Source organism: Myotis myotis, unplaced genomic scaffold (assembly GCF_014108235.1).
Source record: "Myotis myotis isolate mMyoMyo1 unplaced genomic scaffold, mMyoMyo1.p scaffold_m19_p_1, whole genome shotgun sequence".
Classification (NCBI taxonomy): Eukaryota; Metazoa; Chordata; class Mammalia; order Chiroptera; family Vespertilionidae; genus Myotis; species Myotis myotis.
The window spans coordinates 178466055-178487193 of NW_023416313.1; the positions used below are offsets into that span (position 1 = coordinate 178466055).

General features: G+C 48.4%; 1 protein-coding gene across 20 annotated transcripts in view; it reads left to right on the top strand.

Annotated features, from left to right (window-relative positions):
* The first annotated feature begins 216 nt into the window (after positions 1-216).
* Positions 217-21139, top strand: part of TPM1 (tropomyosin 1) — a 29960-nt gene continuing 9037 nt past the window's right edge. For 2 of the 20 annotated variants that reach the window (XM_036303805.1, XM_036303811.1), the window contains exons 1-7: positions 5940-6159; positions 14779-14912; positions 17009-17126; positions 18388-18458; positions 18717-18792; positions 19772-19834; positions 20140-20209. In XM_036303805.1, the coding sequence (XP_036159698.1) occupies positions 6028-6159; positions 14779-14912; positions 17009-17126; positions 18388-18458; positions 18717-18792; positions 19772-19834; positions 20140-20209 (664 nt within the window). In that variant the 5' untranslated portion in view covers positions 5940-6027. Of the gene's footprint in view, positions 443-1206; positions 1333-1527; positions 1654-5937; positions 6160-14778; positions 14913-17008; positions 17127-18387; positions 18459-18716; positions 18793-19238; positions 19315-19771; positions 19835-20139; positions 20210-21139 lie in introns of those variants that run through there. The other 18 variants (XM_036303895.1, XM_036303840.1, XM_036303884.1 and 15 more) reach the window with 18 other exon arrangements.

Genomic DNA, 21139 nt, shown 5'->3' on the forward strand with positions numbered 1-21139 from the left:
CGCCGCCTGGGCGGCTCGGGTCCCCATATATAGTCATATCCACCGTCAACCCGGAGGCTGGCGGGCGGCAGCGAATGGGCGCGCAGCCCCCGCGGGAGGAGCGGGGAGGGCGCAGGGGGCGGAGGGAGGAGAGGGGAGAGGGGGCAGGAGGGAAAAGCTTTTCCAAAAAAGTATTGGCTGTCTTGAGGAATGCGGTCGTCCCCTTGGGAAAGTACATATCTGGAAGGAGCAGGCGGCTGCGCTCGCACTCCGGCTCGGCCGCCCCTCCGCGCGCTCGCCTCGCCTCGCCGCTCGCGCCGCAGCCCCCGGGCCCCTCGCCGCCGCCGCCATGGACGCCATCAAGAAGAAGATGCAGATGCTGAAGCTCGACAAGGAGAACGCCTTGGACCGAGCCGAGCAGGCGGAGGCCGATAAGAAGGCGGCGGAGGACCGGAGCAAGCAGGTCTGCACCTCCCCGCCCCGAGCCCGCCCGGGTCCCTGAGCCCTTGGACCCGGCCTGACACCCCTTCCCGGCCCTTCACCCCGAGGACTCGGGGAGCCCGCCCCCCTTCCCCCGACGGCCAGGGGCGCGCGTCTGAGAGGGGGAGGAGGAGGAGAGCAAGACTCGGGCTTATTCTAACTTTTCATTCTCGTCTGAGGACGTGCATGTCTCGCAATGGCTCTCAGAGCCCCCGAAGTCCGTCCAAGCCCTAGAGGCACTTGATTCTCTGCATCAGGAATCAAGTTTGGATCCGTGGGGGTGAGAAGGGTGCGGGATTGCAGGGAATCAAGTCCAGCAAGTGTTAGAAGTTCTTCTGGACGTTTGAGAATAAACCCTTCAACCGGGACCGAACTGGGGCGGGGTGGGGGGGGGGATGGAAGAGGGGGCGCTAGGGTCATGGAGTTTATCCCTAAGAGCAAAGATGGGACGGGATAGAGAGTAGGGCCCGAAGGCCAGGAAGATGGGGCGTTTTTCTGCACCCCAAGTTGTGGGCTTGAGCCCGCTGGTTCAGGGCAGGAGTCTGGCCCTGGGGGGGAGGGGTCGGAATGTAGGTGGTCCACGGTTCGCCTCCGGCTCCAGCGAGAGGAGGGTACCTGGGGACCCTTGAACCTAAACTCGGGGGCGCCCCGGGCCGGAGGGGCCCCAGCCAACCCGGCGCCCGTGTGTTGTGTGTGTGTCTAACACCCGGTCCGTGCCGGCCGCCCGCGCCCGCCGCTGCCCCGCAGCTGGAGGAGGACATCGCGGCGAAGGAGAAGCTGTTGCGGGCGTCGGAGGACGAGCGGGACCGGGTGCTGGAGGACCTGCACAAGGCGGAGGACAGCCTCCTGGCCGCCGACGAGACCGCCGCCAAGGTACCGGGGCGCGCGGCTCGGCGCACGAATGGCTAACTGTCTCTCTCTCTCTCTCTCCCTCCCTCCCTCCCTGTCTTTCCCTCTCTCTGTCCCGCTGTCCCTGTCCTGCTGGTTCTGTGCACCCACACCCCTCCCCTGCGGGATCACGCTGCCTGCCGCACCCCCCACTCCCCGTCCCCCACGGCCAACTCCCAGCTGGAAGATGAGCTGGTGTCGCTACAAAAGAAACTCAAGGGCACCGAAGATGAACTGGACAAATACTCCGAGGCTCTCAAAGATGCCCAGGAAAAGCTGGAACTGGCGGAGAAAAAGGCCACCGACGTAAGTGCTTGCACACACTGCCTCCCTCACCTCCTGCCCGCGGCCGCTCTGGAGTCACCAGGGGGCCAGAGACACACCTGCACACCGCCCTGCCCTGGCCCAGAGCGCTGGGTGCTGCCGCAGACAGACCGCTACTGCACACACTTTTCCTATTTCATCCATTCCTCTCTCTCTCTTTCTCCTTCTTTGACCCCACTCCTGGGGTCTGGGGGTGAGGAGCTGGGAGTTCACAGCAGCTGAACTTGGGGTGAACCTTGCCTCCCGGGTAGCAGAAAACCTCTGAGGTGTCCTTACCAAGGTTTGTGCAAACAGAATGTCTAATTTCTTTCTTTCCTTTTGCCATCTCGGGTGGGTGGGGAGGCCTGGTGTCGGTGGTGTGTCTAGTCAGGGGACAGAGGCCTGTCCTCTAGATTAAAGGAATAGTTTGGGGCTACTTTTGCTTAGAAGGCTGAGCTTGATGGTGGGGCACAGAGACCCCCGAGGCCTCCTTTCTTAGCAGGGAAGCCTTAATTCAGCCCTTAAGATCTGCCTGGGAAGATGATACTTGCTTGGGTCTGCAGTCTGAGGGCACTAGATCCAAAAAGTAAGCTGGGGGTTATATATAGCTCAGTGCTTTATATGGTATGGTGAGCTAGCTGCCCCTGCCCCTCCTGCTCACCCCACCCCCACCTGTCAGCCTTCTGGCAACCACCGCATAGTTTCAGGGGTGATGCAAACAGGCAAAAGCTCTATCAGCACTCTGTTCACTGCCCTTTGGAGGGATCCTTTTAGCTGAAGAGCTTGCCTCTTGTGCTGTGTCAGTCAAGCCAAGCGTTAGATTTCCAAAGGACTTCTTTTCACACCGTTGGATTCCGTTCTAGAAGCTAATTAAGCCTAGAGGCCCAATTAGGAAAGAATTCCTTGGGGACAATTCCAAGAATGTATGAGCGCCAGGAAAAACTATGCCCACAAGTTATACTACCAAGTGCAACTGGCAGAATATTTTGTCCGAGAGTAACATGCAAATTGCTGGAGGGTCTTGGGTCGAAATCAGTAAAGGCTTTCTGTGGTATGAAAGGCTTGAAATCTAATCTCCAAGTGTGTTTGTAAATGAGAAATCCAGACTTGGGACATTTAGAATCTGCAAAAAAAAAAAAAAATTTTTTTTTCAGTGAAAATCAAGGTTCCTGGAAAGGGGGTTCAGGGAAGCCCTGATTGAGCTAAAATATTTAAGTTACAAACTACCTGGCTTTAGAAAAAGAGCCAAAGAACGCATAACTCTGCCCACGTCCTATAATGTAGATCAGATGTGTGCTCTCTGTGAGGCTAAATGGAGGGTGTCTGTCTCCCCCAAATTCTCCAGCAGGACGTTTATTTAGCTTTTTCAAAACAGCCGCTGATAGATCAAGGAGAGATATTCCTTATAAGGTAAAGAATGCAGAGAATTTGAAAGTAGCCCAGTAAGGCTGAAGGCAAAGAGAAGTGGCAAAAAAAGATACTACAATTCTTAAGGAAAAATAGATAATAATTATTGTGACTATGTAGAGCTGTAGGTCTTTACTGAAGTCTTGTTTAAGGGAGCCTAGGAATGAGGTGGGCAGAAGTGGAAAAGAGGATATTGAAAGCCAGCTAGGGGGAAGGGGCGGGGCCAGCACTGGAGGGAGGTTTTTGGAACTCTGTTTGGATTCTTTTTTTTTTTCTTTCCAGCTGGAAAACTGTCCCTAATATGGTACACATTTTTTTTGGCAGTATATTTTGATCACTTTCCCTTTAAGACATTTTATGTTGTTGGGAACCTGTAGGGATGTTGAAGAAGTTTGTGAATAAACGCTACATTTAGAGTGATTCCTAACTAGTAAAAAAAATAGTTGACTTGAGCAGGACGAGACAGTTGTCACTAGAGAAAGGGGGAGGTGGGAGAGGTCAGCTTCCTGAGGTAGTATTATATTACCTCTGTGGCAGGACATTTCCCTGTCATTACCTTGTCCGTACGTAGTTGAGAACTGTGGAACAGTCTTGCATTTTTCTACTACTACTAAAAACATTTCTCTAACTTACCAACATACTTTACACATCCTATTCCAGAAGTGGGCTCTTCCTGGCTTAAAAGGCGGTCATTCCTGAGGCAGCATCCCCAGTGGTTTGTTCTGCATATTGTGTTGCCATCCCACCTAGGTGAGGCTGAAGGGGATCTAGGGCTCCGTTTTCTCTCTGGCCCCCAACCTCGGCCCCGATAACTGAATACACCTGAGATGTGCAGTATGTGAGTCTTTAATCCCTGTCAGTCTTTGCTTTCTGAATGAGTGATTCTCAGCCTTATCTAAACAGAATCACCTAGGGAGGTTTTAAAACCCCAAATCCAGGCTATCCCCCAGGCCCAATTCAATCGGAATCTCTGGGAGTAGAACCCCGGCATTAACATTTTTTTTAAATACCCAGGGGATGCCAATGTGCAGCCATGGCTGAGAACTGCCCTTACACTCTCTTATAATGACATCAGCATGAAAATGAACTCACCTGAAACACTTTCCGCGGTGTTTGAAAAGCAGGACAATAAGTCACTCATTGGCTGCTTAAAGCACTTGCAAGTGCCCAGCAGTTTCCCTGGCTCCTGGAGGGTCTCAGCCATTCCCTTGCCCACCCTCAAAGTTGGGGGCCCATTTAGGGGTGGAGACCTAGCCTCCTGCCTGGCCAGATGAACTGTGTGAAACAGAGCGAGAGGCTCCCCCTACAGGATGTGAGGGCCCATGCTGGGGTTTGGGAGATCTCACAGAGGCTGAGAGAGTCCATAGGAAACGACTCAGGAAAGCTAAGGAGGTTTGTGAGGGCTATGGAGGAGGAGAGGGATGTCAAGCCTGTTTTCTTTTTCTTCATTATTCCCACACTTAAACATATCAGGAACTGACATGAAGGGCCTCCTTTGAGAAAGGTGAGGATTGAAAGCCCTGAGACTTAGCAGGCATTTAAAACACAGCCCAAGGGGCAAATTGGCAGAAGACAGTTCCCAGAGATAATTGTCCACAGTGGTTTTCACACAGCTGTTGCTAGGGCTCTCATAGGGTTCTGTAGTCTTCCTTGGTGTGCCTTTTAAAGGCAACCCAGTCCAGCCCAGAATTGGTCAGATGTCAGATCTCAGAGGCTAATTTAAAACCAGCGGCGGCTGTAACCAAAAGGAACCCTTGAGAGGATTGTTTTTAGGGACAGGAAAGTGAGCTCCAGAGGGACTGGGGTACACAGCTGGTTATGGGCCCCAGCCTAACCCTTAAGACAATGCCTGCCTATATATTAAGTAAAGCTATCATCTGAGTTCTTAACTAATGTGTGTACAAGATATTGTGCTAAGCCAGTGGATCTCAACCTTGGCTGCACATTAGAATCACCTGGGAATCTTTTTAAAATCCTGATTTCTGGGCCTCATCCTCCGGAAATTCTGTTTCTTTATTATGGGGTGGGGTCACAACATTAGTAACAAAGAAACAGAATTTCCGAAGGATGAGGCCCAGAAATCAGGATTTTAAAAAGATTCCCAGGTGATGCTAATGTGCAGCCAAGGTTGAGAACCACTGTGCTAGGCGCTTTACATTAATTAATTCATAGCCCTGACATCAGCTCAATGAGAAAGTACTACCATTAACCCCACTTTTACAGATGAAGCCGAGAAATCGAGTTCTTTATCCAAGGTCACACAGCAGGAGAGAACTAGGAACCAGATTCTAACCTGGGAAGACTGCATTTGAAACAGGAGGCTTAACATGAAACATGTTAGTCGTTTTCACTTCGTGAGTTTTGGAGGAGTAGGTCTATTATGGTTGGAATCTTGTGTTCTGGGGTTCTTTACAAGGAGGAAGAGTCCCTTAGAGGCACATTCAGGCCCCAAACCCTTCGCTCAGCTCTCTCTCCTGGGCCTGGGAATACGGGATGCGGAGCGGAGCGCTCTCGCCGCCAGCAGGGGGCACCATCGCCCTTAGCGGCCAGGCCCGTGGCCGGGGGACTAGTGGGAGCCGGGGAGCGGCGCTGGGAATCCAAGTAAAATCCCTGGAGCGGTGGCCTCTTCCCTGCAGGGCCCACCCAGTCCGCCAGGTGCTCCTTGTGCGCTCCCCGCTGCAGCGAGCATGCGCGGCGCCTCCCGCGGTTTGCAAATTCCCGGGGTCCGCGGTGCGCGCCCCGCCCCGCCCGCCGTGCCCGCCTCCGGCGCTCGCACACCCGCCCGCGGTTCGCCTGCGCTGCCCCGGAGACCGCGACTTCCGGGCTGGTCCGGGGCCGCAGGGGGCGCCGCCGTCGTGCGGCGGGCGAGGCTGGGCGGGGCGGGGCGGCCGGGCGTTCGGGAGTGCGGCAGCGGCGGCCAGCGCGCAGCAGCCGGCCTCTCCCACCGCAGCCCGCCCGCCGCCCCGCGCGATGGCGGGGAGCAGCTCGCTGGAGGCCGTGCGCAGGAAGATCCGCAGCCTGCAGGAGCAGGCGGACGCCGCGGAGGAGCGCGCGGGCAGCTTGCAGCGCGAGCTGGACTACGAGAGGAAGCTGAGGGAGACCGTAAGGGACCCCCCTCCCCCCCAGCACCTAGCCCCCCCACACCCGGAGGCGCCTCCTCGCGCGCCGCCGGGCCTCTGGAGCCCACCGACCCCTTCCCCCGCGCTCCTGGGCGCACCTTGGCGGAGGGCGCCGGCTCTGTGGAGGGGCCCTGCGCGTGCATGTCTGTCCTTCCATTCCACGTCTCTGGTCTAAAGTAAAAGCTCCGAGGGGAAGCATGGGTGGTGCTGAGAAGGTTCTGGAAGCAGCCCTTTCCCAGAAGGGGCTCCATGTCTGGGGTATTTGCGTCCTGTCCGGGTGTCTGGAGTCCCCCAGAAGGTGCACTTTGTGCTGCTGGCGTTATTTACTCGGAGGGTGGGGAGGAGAGAGGGAAATCCTTTCGGAAATCCCTTCCTTTGGGACGGGGCGTCTGCAGGTCCAGTGTGAGGCTCCGCCAAGCGTTGGGACTCGGGGATGCTGAGCTCCGCCATCCCCACTGACCCTTCGTTTCCTGGGAGCCCTTTCTCTGGTGGAGGAGACATCGACGGCCCCAGGTTCTGACTTGTTTAGCTTGCTGCCCGTTGAATTTCCCTTTCTTACCCATCCCTCCTTCCAAATTTTATTACACAGATAGATGTTCCCTTGTTACTGAGTCTTGGGGAAAAGTTGGGTGAATGTGAACGGTTACTGGGTGTATTCCTGCCTGCTTCACCCTCCCCCATGTTGAATGTAATACCTGGTTTCCTTTCTTTCTGCCAAGGCAAGTGTGTCCAGCACACAGGAACAGGATTTCAGAGGTAGTTCAGTCATTTGCCCTTTGTTGATTTTTTTGAATGTGTGTGAGTGCGCTTTAAATCAGGATATTCAAAACACCTTGGGAATTTTATGACAAGCAATAATATGGTGTCCAGCTGTGCTTAATATGGGCCTATTCTCAGCTGAGTACATTGTTATTGCTTAAGTATGCAGCTGGCTGCAGAAACTATGTATTTGCATAACATATATACAAACAGCTTCTCAGAGGACGGCCTCACTAGAGGAAATTTCAGATAAAATACAGACAGGAATCAAAATCAATAAGCAAAAAGTTTTCTTTAGAGGACAAGTCAGAAGTAGTCCCGTGGATGTCTTTGAATTTGACTGGCTATAAATTGATTCCAACTGCCTCTCTGACTGGCTGGCTGTCCTTGAACCATTAGAACGAATGCAACATGATGGATGAGAACAAGCACTCTGGATCCTGATTGCCAGGATTTGAATCATCACTACTTACTACCTATGAGACCTTGGGCAAATTAACTTCTCAGTCTCTCAGTTCCCTAGATAATAACAACATCTGCCATTTGTGAGGGTGAAAGGAGTTAGTGTGTGTCAAGAATACAGTGGTGATAGGCACATAGAATAGATGCTCTGTGTCAGCTGGTATTAAAAGTGCACAGCTCATAGTCCAATCCGGTTCCCTACCTATCAAAGGATCTTGGAAATAGCCTGCTCATCTTTTTTTAAAATATATATATGTTTTATTGATTTCAGAGAGGAAGGAAGATGGAAAGATATAAACATCAATGATGAGAGAGAATCATTGATCAGCAGCCTCCTGCATACTGGGGTTGAGCCTGCAACCCAGGCACGTGCCATGCCTGGGAATGGAATCCTGACCTCCTGGGTCATAAGTCAGCACCCAACCAATGAGCAAACTGGCCAGGCCAGCATATCTTAAAACAGCGGTTGCAGCAGTCGCCAACCTTTCAGACCTCACGGACCACCAGTTGGCAACCGCTGTCTTAAAACACTCCATTTAAATGCTTTCCGTCAATTTTTCTTTTCGGAACTTGGAGAGCGGGTGCGGGCAGCCTAGAAAGAATGATTGGTGGGTTGATGTGGTATTAATGGTGAAGTCAGTAGAAATCCCCTCACCCCGCTAAGAAAGGGAACATGTGGTCCTGTATAGGAGAGCCTTCTATTGACTCCTGGCCTAGGGATTGATGTAAGACACAGAAGATAAATTGTAGGAAGGCGTGTTGTTATTCTTATACTCACCTTCTCTTTTGTGCTTTTTCTAAGTGATCTTCCAGTGCCCGTTGTCTAAAGGTAATGCTTCATCCTTTTCAAAGCTTTACGTTAAAAGTAGTTTAAATAGCTTTAATTTTTAAAGTAATTTTTGAAAATAGCCTATCTGGGTGATTGGACACAGAATGTTTTAAGACAGCAACTTGAGGACTGGGTCAGGCCATGGAGAGAATTTCTGATTGAGAGCTGTTCTACGCTTCTGAAAATGGAACTTAAAGATAGCTAATGCAAGGTGGTTTCTTGTTAGTTGTCAGACACTGCTGTGAGTTCAACTGGTAGTCCCAGTTTCTCTTGGCAGTGAAGATAGAGGTTAGGGACAAAGCCATAAGCCGCTGCAAAAAAAAAAAAATATTTGAAGAGTTGGCCCAAATTCAGATTCTCAAAAGTTCAGAGAGGTTGTAGTTAATCGGCCCTATTATACTCGCACTTACCTTGGGAAAATCAGCGGTTCCTTATTTCCTACTGGTTTGCTTTTCCAAGGTGTGTAAGGCCTTTCAAATTGTTGGAATGAAGCTATTTGGTTTGATGTAATGGTTGACGTTAGGTGTTATGACTCAAGAGGGTTGGTTTGTTTTTTGTGTGTGGGGTTTTTTTGTTTTGTTTTGTGTTTTTTTGTCATTATCAAAGGGAAAGAAGTAGCCAATCCTCCTCCTTTCTGAATAGTATCCAGCAAACAAGGAAACTTAAAATTGCAACTTGTAGATTCTTAATTTGTAATTTTATTAAATCATGGAAATAACCAGTTCACAAAATTTCCAGCCCTTTTCCTTTAGAGTGGGTAAATATTTCTGAGGCCAAGACACTGAGGGTGCATTTTGTGCTCACATTGGCACCCCCAGCATGGCAGTCACTGGAATGTATACTCTCAATTTCTGCTTTCATATGTAGGCAAGGCAAAGGCACGACAATGCCCTGTTCATGTCCGTTCTCCCTCATTATACAAACATGCCTCATAAATTAAAGGCCTTGGCACAGATAGAGGAGGTTGTGTTTATCTGCTGTCCATGGGAGTGCCCCTTAATGTCATCAGTGTTTTCCCCCTTTCCTTACCATATAAGGGCAGGAGTTTAACTTGGCTGGAGTCGCTTGGTCTTACACAGCAAGTTGGGTGAAACCTTCTCTGTAAAACTACAGTTCGCGTGAAATAAAAGGGCCTGACCTTTGATCACCGCTTGCTCCACTGTGGTTCAGGCAGGACTTTGGGAATATATTCCAGGGGATTCGTTTTTTAGGATGTTATAATATTCCCCTATAATTATTTAAGTAAAAATTATTGTTATTTTTAATTTTTTTAAGTTGTGTTGACTAAAACATCTGGATGCCCTGAAAATATAGGCCTGGTAAAAGTTTTCTTTCAAATCTGAGTTTGGAGTAATAGTTTGCTGTAGTGTGGCAGGCATGCCCTTGAGTTCTGTGCAGTACCTTGTTGGGATGGGGTGTGTGTCGGGGGGGGGGGGGGCTGCCCATGTTTTCTGTATAGGTAGCTAATACCTTTGGGGGAGGGGGCACCAGGGAGGAGATAGGGCTGACCTTGCAACTAACTTTAAGGCACTTCACAAGGGTAGAGCTCCTCCGGGTTATTTAACAACAGATCTGCAGGAAGACAATTGGTCTCCTTTACTACCATGGCAGTCTCTTTTCTGAGTAGCTCATTACATGTGGGGACACAATAGCACTTTTGAAATAAAAGAAACCAGCATCCCAAACTGAAAGACTTCGCCAGCAGCATCAACACACAGGCTGTTGTTAGAAGCAGCTAACCCAGCACACTAAGAGTGATTTCCATGCCTGGAAATAATTTGCATCTTGGGTCTTGACCCTTCCCAAAAGCCTTGTTATTTATATCTGCTTTTTAAATAACAGGCGGTTGGCCATGGAGCTGTAGGCTTGTGCTGGCAGAGGCAGCAGCAGGGTAAGTCTTAAGTAGACTGCCCAGGTGCTGGGATAAAGAGAACTTAGAAAGTGTCTAACTCCGAACTTAGAAAATACAAACCGGAAATAAAAGCTAGTGGGCCTTTTGAACACAGAACATGATTCTCCCCTCCCTCCGAATAATAATAATAAAAAAAAGGTGGATCAGGGGAGGAAACGTAAAGAGGTGAAATCTAGGGAACCAAACAGAATTGTGATCAGACCAGTATGGTAGGGCCTGAGAACCAGGGGGAGTCCAGGTTTTTCCCAGGGGAAGTTTACGTAGAGACAGATGTACCCCAGCTACTGCTCTCGGGTCCAGGCTGTACCCTAGGCACCTTGGTCCTGCTCTGAAACCTCTGGGGCATCGGACATTGGCTTCTGGGGTTGAGAGCAAATCCTGTGTTTGAATGTCAGCTGTTACCTATTAGTGCAGTGATGGTGAACCTATGACACGCGTGTCAGAGGTGACACACGAACTCATTTTTTTGACTGATTTTTCTTTGTTAAGTGGCATTTAATATATAAAATAAATATCAAAAATATAAGTCTTTGTTTTACTATTGTTGCAAATATCAACAAATTTCTATATGTGACACAGCACCAGTTAAGTTAGGGTTTTTCAAAAGGCTGACACGCCGAGCTCAAAAGGTTCGCCATCACTGTAGTGTTACTTGATGGGGTTTTCAGTTTTATACCACAGCTTATTTCAAAAAGGACTGAGCGGACTTGTTTAGTGGGTGATATTGAATACAGCAGCTGGTCTCCTAGTCCTGGTTAGTGTCTGTCACTCACGGCCATTGTGGGTTGGGGAGTTGGGGTGGGCGTGGCTGTAGAGAACCTCCCCCTCTGGCTTAGGAAGAGAGAAGACTCCAGGGGCGAGAACCACCAGTTCCAGGGCTCCCATGAGGGCCCAGGGGCCGTGAGGAGAAGTGACAGAGCCGCGCACAAGGAGTCAGACAACTGGGATGTTAGTCTTGTCTCCCACCAATGGCTGTGGACCTGAGCCTGCTTCAGCATTCAGGGTCAGAGATCCCACCCTCTTCCTATTTCCTTGTGAAGGGAGAGCTCGAACAGTGGTTCCCATGGAATTGGCCAGCGTCTTTTAGGCGGTGGGGCGGAGAGGGTGGAGGAGTGGAACAGGTTGCTTGTTTATAGTACAGATTCTTGCCTTCCCCTCTGACCTGAAGCAGAATCTCTAGGGATGTGGGCTGGAAATTTATGTTTTTAATACACATCTCCATGTGGGCTCTGACCCTCAGCCGGTTGTGGGAACAGCTATACAAGCGGTTCTCAACCTGTGGGTCGCGACCCCTTTGACAGTTGAATGACCCTTTCACAGGGGTCGCCTAAGACCATCCTGCATATCAGATATTTACATTACGATTCATAACAGTAGCAACATTACAGTTATGAAGTAGCAACGAAAATAATTTTATGGTTGGGTCACAACATGAGGAACTGTATTTAAAGGGCCAGAAGGTTGAGAACCACTGTGCTAGATGATGCCTAGCTAGATGACGAGCTAGCCCTTCCAGCTAAACAATCGAAGCCTCTGTTTTGCAGACCACCCATAGGTCGGCTGTCTGTGCGCGCCAGTCCTGGCTCCTGGAACATATCTCCATTCCCAGTCATTGCTTTTGTGCCCTATAAGAGGTCCTGTTGGCTGGTATTCCATAGGATACAACCTGTCATGTCAGGTGGAAGGTCCTATAAAATGCTCCTGGGGAGAAAATAGTCAATGACATTTATAAAACCATGTCCAGAGCTAAAGGAAAGAATGGTTGTGTGTGTTGGGGGTGGTGAGGGGGTGGGAGTAGAATAAGAGGGAAGATATATATATTGATAGAGGGACCTCTCAAGAGAGAGATCTTGTGTACAGAGGCAGAGCTAAACATGGGGTACTGTCCCCTTACACACACTCCAATGCCCCAGCTGTGTGGGAAGCTGACCTAGACTGGCCTGTCACCCAGAAGTTTCTGTCCCCAGATCCTAAACAGTCTCCTTTCAATGAGTATAAAGTCCTGAGGGCTGGGGCCCAGATTGAAAGCGGAGCTGGGAACTTGGTGTGGTGGCTACAAAAAACAAACAAAACAAAAAAAGCATTTTTAAAAATTTCGTTCACCTTTCTCTGGCCACACCACCTGTAACAAGGGTACCTGCCTTTATATTAATAACTAGAGGCCTGGTGCACGAAATTCGTGCACTGGGGGTGGGGAGGCCCCTCAGCCCAGCCAGTGCCCTCTTGCAGTCTGGGAGCCCTTGGGGGATGTCCGACTGATGGCTTAGGCCCGCTCCCTCCTCCCAGAGGGAGCGGGCCTAAGCTGGCAGTCAGACATCCTTAGCGTTGCCACGGAAGTGGGAGAGGCTCCCGCCACCGCAGCTGTGCTTGCCAGCCATGAGCTGGGCTTCTGGCTGTGCGGCGCTCCCCCTGTGGGAGTGCACTGACCACCAGGAGGCAGCTATGCATTGAGTGTTTGTCCCCTGGTGGTCAGTGCATGTCATAGCAACCAGTCGTTCCATCATTTGGTCGATTTGCATATTATCCTTTTATTATACAGGATTATTATATAGGATTAGGAAAGGAAGGGGGGGGGGGCTTTTGAGTATATGACCTGTACTCTCTACTAAGGGTTTTCGTTTGCTTGATTTTGCTCTTCATTTTGTTTTCAACTTTGAGAGTTGCTTACTTGTTTTCCCCATTCATAAAAGAATTGAATTTTACTGGGCATGGAAAATATAGAAAAATGAAGAAAGCAGACTTGACCCAAAACTATACCCTTAGTGTATACTACTCCCAATTTTTAAAAAATAGGGCCGAGGACTTTAAAAAGACAGTTCCTTATACTTAAGGAATGTGTTATCCCTGTTACCCTTACCCGCCTCCAAAAAGTCTAACAGCCCATGCAGGTCAGACTTAGTGGGGCCCATTCCTTGCTGCGCACCTACGATCTCCTTTGTGGGCCAGTACAGTTGTAAACCATCCTTCTCAGATTCACTTCCTGTTTCCCACTGCTCCCTGCCTCCGTCAGCCAATTTTTACTACGTAGTTAATTTTTGACAAGATGAAAGTATACTTGAATGTTTTTATCGAGTCTTCACCAAATGCCCTAATCACTTATCTTTCCCAGACAAAACTTGGCACAGATGAGCAAAGAGCTGAATGTTCTTGTATTCCTTTGATTCAAAGCCATAATCACAGCCCCCCGCTAACTGTATGTGCATTTCAGACTGTGAATATCATGTGCTCATGAGCTAAGAAAGTTGCTTTTGTTTAAATTAGCTTAGTTTTACTCATTTTACTCAATAGACATTTGCTGAGCTCATACTCTATGCAGGGAATCCTGATTCCCTGTACATAAGAAGCTTACGGTTGAGTAAAGAAGACAGGAATGTAGATAGGGAACCAGCATAGGCCCATAAGTGTGTGTGGTAATTTTTAGAAAACTTTCCATGTGTCTTGAAAACCCCATCACTCCATGATAAGCAGACATTCAAAATGAATGAGAATGAAGAAATAGTACCAAATTAATAAATTCCATATCTCACTTGCATATTTATTTATTTTGTGTGTGTTAATTCTCACCCAAGGATATTTTTCCCATTGATTTTTTTAGAGAGAGGGGAAGGGAGGGAGGGAGTAATATTGATGTGAGAGAGACACATTGATTGGTTGTCCCCTGCACAAGCCCCTGCTGGGGCCAGGGATCAAACCTGCAACCCAGGTACGTGCCCTTGACTGGGAATCAAACTCACGACCCTTCGGAGTGCAGGCCAAATGTTCTAACCACTGAGAAATATTGGCCAGGGCTGTTTGCATGCATAGTATTTAAACAGCTACCAATACAAGTGTATGTAATGGACCATCAGTCTTCCAAGTGTTCTGAGGCTTGTAGTAACAATGCTTTCACCAGTAGGTGATCATTGAATCCCCCAGAAAGAAACATCTTATTTCAGAGATAGATACAGATAAAACAGTATCTGTACTGCTTTTGGCCTAAGGAATTTGAAATTTTTCTTGTAGCAACCTTGACTTGTAAGAAATTCCAGGAGGGTGGGAACGGATGGTGAGAGATCTGTGGGGGGGCGGGGGGGGGGGAGGGGAACGACATGTAATACTTTAAACAATAAAGAATTTAAATTTTAAGGGAGGGAGGGAGGGAGGAATTCCAGTAGGCTTACGTTGGAAACACTTGGGAAATTTGTCTTGGTCCCCTTCCAGTGTGGCTAGTTACTCTGAAGGGATTTCTGAAAAGGGGCTGGGAGGGGGATACTGGATTTAGTGGTGTCTGTATGGTATATATTTTAGAGCCACTGAATTTTGAAATATTTTAGTGCCTTTAACAGTCAGGGAAAGCCAGTGTGTTGAAATCTATGGAAGAAAGGAGCCAAGTGAGAAAGCATTTGCTAATGTCCCGTCTTCCCAGTGAGCATGGTGTGTATGGATGTGTATATACACAAATGTGGACATTCCGTGTGTAAAACAATGTACGAACATGTCCAGGAACTCCCAGGTTGACCAGAGCTTGCAGTGCACTTAGGGGTAGCTCACCACAAGGCCCTGGCTTCCTATCTGAAAGCAGTATTTCAGTCTCAGCCACTTCCTGAAGGCACTACCCTCACTTCCCCCAACCCTGAACGCCTTTCACTCTCTCTGCCTAGGCCGAAGCCGATGTCGCTTCTCTGAACAGACGCATCCAGCTGGTTGAGGAAGAGTTGGATCGAGCCCAAGAGCGTCTGGCAACAGCTTTGCAGAAACTGGAGGAGGCTGAGAAGGCAGCAGATGAGAGTGAGAGGTGAGGACGTCTCACCCAGCCCGGTTTTTAGCATCAGCCTTTCCTCCAGGTGGACCGGGAGGGCTTCTCTGATCTTGGGGCTTAAGAATTTTGCAGTGTCTGGGTGGGATCATTTCCTCTTTTGATCCCAGGTGTAACTTTATTGGTTTTGTTCATTTAATTTTAGTGGTGGATTTATTGGTTTTGTTTATTTAACATGGGTGCTTTTAGATAAAGCACAGAGGGGCTTTCAACTCCAGGGTTAGTTACAAAGAAGAAAAAGACCCTCTTCCTGTCCTCATAGAGCTCACCAGCCAACAAGGGAGATGACGTGTAAACAAGAAATTCTAGGGATGCATAATGGTTCTTCATTCCTGCTGGCCCTGGAGCAATGAGGCATTTTAAAAAGATAACTGTTTTAGGCTTAAGTAAAAATGGGCTGTCGGTTGTCGCATAGTCCAACAAACAGGTGGAAGAGAAAACACAGATAAAACAGAAATATGTTCTGCAAAAGCAAATTGCTTTGGGCTTAGCAATGCTAATAAGACACTCGCACATGTAAATGCAATCAGATACTTGTTTCTTCTGAGCCTGCTTGCTCCCACTGACTTACTGCTCCAAGATCCAGCTTTGTGGTAGTGAAGGAAGACCGTGGCCACGTAGACCAGCACAACGTCATGTGTTTCAGAAGGCATTTTCTCAGCTGTTGAAGTTAATGTATTCATATTGCGTAGGAACACTCCGAGAAAGACTCCCTGAGACCAGAGAGAGCTCTACTGTTTAAGGGATGACACAGCAGTGTGGTGGCTCCAAACACTGCAGATCTGGGCTGGGACCCGGCAGGGGAACGCAGTCAATCATTTTGTCCATTTCTTCTTCTTGGAAGTGATTTTCTGCTCCCTGCCACATGGATAAAGAGTGATTTCAGACTGTAGGATTAAAGAAGCTTTTTAGCTGAAGTTTTCAGCTCATAATTCACTGCTGCTTATTGTTTCTTCTTTAACCAAGAGTTTTGGAATTCTTTAAGATGACTCACCATCTTGAACAGTGTACACTACACATACCAGTGGTTTTGTGGCTGACTTCTTCCTGAAATACACTTGCTAATGAACCTAAAAGGCGATGATCTGAATCTGGCCATGTTAGACTTCGGAGTAAAAAGGAATGTCAAGATCTTTACTCCAGTCCCCTGATCTTACAGATGAGAAAACTAGGGCTCAGAGACTGGCCGGCCTGCCCAGCATCCCGCAGCCAACTTATGGCCGAGCCAAGAGTAGAACTCGAGTCTCCTGAAGCATATTGTAGGGCTTCGTCAAAAAACAGTGGCTTCTTTATCTTACTGTCTACTTAGATTTTGGTCAGTGAATCCCATTTTAACATGAATTGTTATTCTATAAATCTGTAACATGTTGTAAGTCAGTTCACATTTTCCAAAACTTAACACCGTGCCATAGGGTCCAAACATCCATATCAGCTTAGAAGATGGTGTCAGTCCTGTCTGTCGACACCTCCGTTATGAAAGAGTTCCATTAAAAGCAATACTCATCGTTTCTTATCTCAAGTGTTAGGTTGACCCATATGAACCTGCCGTTTATACAGGTTTGCCATGGTCAAATATCAGCAGTTTTATATGATTCAATCTAATATTTACATTTGTGGCTCGAGGTAAGAACAACTACCTTCTGTGTAGGAGGAAGTGTATGAAGATCAATAAGCTTTTGTTCTAACTTTGGTCCATTTTCCAGCCGAAGCTTCCCACGAGGAAAGAGAAGAAATCGCATTATTCCTGTAACAAGTAAAGCATGTTGGTCTCTCCTGTTGCCCTGCCTCCCTGTTTCAGATGGGATCCTGACACAGAACCTTTCATTTCACATTAGATTCCTGGACAGTTTCACCAGGACCGGGAGCGTGAGGTTTCACTCGCAATAAACGGAAGGATATATCTTTCTGCCTCGGCATTAGAAACTCTTGCTTCATGGCTCGGGGGAAAAAAGTAGCTGTGTGCTCTGTTTTGGTCTGCTAGTCACACTAAGCCTCCCGAACCACTGCAGTGCAGGGTGTAGGTTTGTGGAGGTCAACTCTAAATCTGGGGTCTTGTTGCTTGTCTTCCTTTTCAGAGGCATGAAAGTCATTGAAAGTCGAGCCCAAAAGGATGAGGAGAAAATGGAAATTCAGGAGATCCAGCTGAAAGAGGCCAAGCACATTGCTGAAGATGCCGACCGCAAGTATGAAGAGGTCAGATCCTGGGGCCCAAAGCCTCTCGGACCCGCCTCCCCCACGCCCCCACCCCGCGCAGTGGCCCGGGGGTGGGGGACAGGAGCAGGGCACACACCCTTGCATTCTTCAGTGAAACTATCAACTCAACTCCCTTGGCAGAAATGGTGGTTTTGAGAAGCAGAGTTCCTTTGTCTGCAGAACACGGTTCTTGTTGGATCCTGCTGGGGGATCTAGGCTTCATCATGAAGCCGATCAGTAACACTGAGAAAGACCAAATCTTCTCCCTCTGCCCCTCCCCTGCCCCCTAAAGACCAGGACAAAAGGTCTTGGCCAGGAGGAGGGAGCGTTGCCTCCTGTGTCTGTGGAAGGAGCTCTCCTGCTGTCACCATGCACAGAGTTCTTGGAGCGCTTGCCCTGCATGGTCCCGTCCAGGCAGCCTAGAGACATGGACCGTGTACTCACTGGGGTGATTGATCACAGAGGACGTTTTCAATCTGTCCTCTCTCCTCAAGGCAGCATAATTCCATTATCAGCACAGGTTCACAGTTAAGTCAGCCTCTGGTCATGTCCCTATGAACACCATTCCTGTGATAACAGCAACAAACTGTTAGGGTTTTAGTTTTGCCCTTCATGCACCATGGCTGTCTTGACATAGCTTTGACTCTCCTTTTTATTATTGTTATGATTATTTCCATATTACATTATGCCTGTTAATTTTGAAATGATTCAGAGGATTCCTTCTCTCAGGTTCTTTTTTTCACTGAATATAGATTTGACTTCATTAGCCATCTCCCCGGCTGAAGTCATGTTAGCTTCCCTTGCTATTCTGTTGGCATTTTTAACCTCCTCCACAAAAAGGAGATGGAGGTACAGAGCTCTAAATGGATGCAGTCCTCAGGATTATTTTCAGTGTTTTCTTGGCAGCCCCTACCTCTTTGGCATAAAAATGCATCATTTCTCATCATACTGCTATTTTTGAGATTATGAATTTCATATTTCTCCCTTCTTCCACACTTTGGTTTGGCTGCTATGTAATTATACAGACTTCATCTGGGTCAGACTTAAAATGAGGCTGCCCGTTCATAACGAACCATTCTGGTCTCCTCCCATTGGCTCTCCTGGTGGAGAGCAGGTTCTCTCCAGTCCACAGGAAAGGGGATCATCTTATTTGTAGACAAGGTCTTCTAGGGGCTAATGGATCCATTCCCCACCCCACAACCCCTGACTCACAGCTGGCAAGCCCACGATGTGTGCATGCATTGTGTTTGTCCCGCCGCAGGTGGCCCGCAAGCTGGTCATCATTGAGAGTGACCTGGAGCGTGCAGAGGAGCGGGCTGAGCTCTCAGAAGGGTAAGCGGGCCCGGCGCCAGGACGCTGTGTGTGGGGTGCTGCAGAGCAGTGACTAAACAGCATGACCTTCTGGCAGCTGCACATTTACCTGTCTCAGCTCCGGGCTCCTTACGTGCCCATTTGACATGGATGAGCCACGAGTCTAGAACACGGAGGACTTGTGTGGGGTGTCTGTGTATGAATGCGTGTATCACTGCATGCCTTACCTGCACACTGATTTTGAGAATGGCCTTGTGCATTTCCTGTGTCCACTAACAGCCAAGTTCGACAGCTGGAAGAACAATTAAGAATAATGGATCAGACCTTGAAAGCATTAATGGCTGCAGAGGATAAGGTACTGATGGCTCATGTGTGGTTTTTAGGTTTAACTCCAACCCAGACATCTTTCAGCTTCCAATACCTACTGGTTCGTTTGGTATAACAGCTGCACCTTCACTACACCCTCTGCTATCTTATATCTCGCTTTAAGTGCCGTCTTTGGGTTCTTTGTACTCCTTTGTTTTTCCTTCATAAATGCTCTTCGGTGCAGCCAAAAAAAGAAGCCAAATTATCACACTTCGAAGTTGTTGGATTTTGTCACCCTGCCTTTCTGCTTTTGCAAGGTTGGGGGGCAGTGTCCCTGACGAAATTGAGGGTTTTACTACCCGATGATTTGGCTACTTTAAGGCAGCCCTTTGTTCTCTAGGACTCAGTTTTCATTTTTTCCCATCCTTCTCCTTTTTCTCTCCTCCTTCCTTTGGCTTGTCTCCCACCCTTTCTGCCTCTGGTCGAAAACGTTAGCAAATGTGCCGAGCTTGAAGAAGAGTTGAAAACTGTGACGAACAACTTGAAGTCACTGGAGGCTCAGGCTGAGAAGGTAGGCCAGGAGCATGGTGTGGGGGAAAAGGCACCTTTTAACAGCTGCTCGAAAGACACCCACTTTTTCTCTTCGGAGGCCCTGCCGATAAAAGCAGTAGTCCTTCAGGCATTTTTCGTAAATGGCATCATTTTGAGGTGATTTCCTGATGGTTATCGAATAGCAGATTCTCTTTTTTTTTAATAGAGAATATATTTTATATTGAGTATGTGAGTCATCTGTAACAATTTAATTTAAACCCAGTGCCAAATGGATGTTATCTTGTTCTTATCCCATGTAAAACAATAGGCAGGCGAACAGAGACTGTATTGTAGTGTGCCATTTGATCTGGGAGGCTCCATTACCGCCTGAGAGATCCTCAACATCTGTTTGCTGGGCTGGCGCTTCCTTTGTATTAGAAGCGAGGAGTATAGAGTGAGCCGTGGCCTGACATCTGGAACGTTCTTTCTAATTACAGTACTCTCAGAAGGAAGACAAATATGAGGAGGAGATCAAGGTCCTTTCTGACAAGCTGAAGGAGGTAATGTTATGACTGCTTTGGGCAAAGCCACCTGAATTTTAAATGAGCTCATTTTCATGGAGCAGGTCAGGGCCTTTTCATTTTGAAGTTGTGCTGCTCCACGTCAGGAATAACCAGAGGTGGTCTCGGGGTTCTTGAGCTGTGCTAGCTGCCACCTCTCACTGTGGTGACTGGCTGGCGAGCGGTTTCTGGCCCAGTTTATGGGTGCTGCGCTGGATTTCCATTTTCTCGTTTTTCCCTGTATTCATCACTCCTGGAAACCTAAAACATCCCAATTTTGACCGAAACAAATTGAATCATTACAGGCTGAGACTCGGGCTGAGTTTGCGGAGAGGTCAGTAACTAAATTGGAGAAAAGCATTGATGACTTAGAAGGTAAGGTCTTAAGTTTTGTTTTCATTTGAACTCTTACGGTTGAGTATCGACCTGGCAAAACGATTTTCTAGTCCAAGTGCATTCACCTTGACGTATATTCACCTTTGCTCTTGCACATTCCTCCTGTCTGTCCTTGGGGTTTCATTCTGTGGCACTTAAACTCTTGGACCTGAGTGGCCTGCTCACCAGGTGACTGAGCCACCAGACAGGGCACATCTGTTTGGTAAAGGCAGATGCCATCCAGTTTTACCTCACACTCCTTGGTGGGGCAAGGTTATTTTTCATTGTGGGTCAGGTGGTTGTAGGTGAGAGTGACTCCAGTATGTTTTCTGTCGATAGTAATACCTCCTAAGTATCAGATGGTATGGATTTGTTCTTAGACACAGCCCATCTTCTTCCAAGTATGAATTCAGTGTAAGGATTTGGGCTTTTTGTCATTAGTTATCTTGGTACTGAAAGGAGTCGGGGATAATAGGACGTCGTATTTTGAGATTACACTTTAGCATTTCTCCCCTAAGATATTTAGGTTTTATTGTAGCACCCACTCTGTGTCACAGAAATCCTAAATGTTGAGCTCAGAGGCTTGTGAAGGGTCAGCAAAGAAAAAGAATGAAAAAATCAAGGCTAAAAAAGGTACTGGAGTCAGTGTAGGCGATAACCACGCTAGTAGAGAGGAGAGAATGACAAAAAGTCACAGTCCACCCCAGGGCGGCAAAATACGCAGCCGTCACTACAAAAACCACAGTGCAGACTGGGCACAACACCACCGTAAAAAGCGTGGCTCCCCTCGCTTGTCAGGCCCTCTGCACCACGCGCAGGGCGGCTTGAGTGAGAAGACCACGAGTGGTTCACATGCACTAAGACATCCATATCCCAGTGGTCTAGTCTGGTCAGCAAGGCCGTGGTTTGCAGGTGGAGCCAGATAAGGAC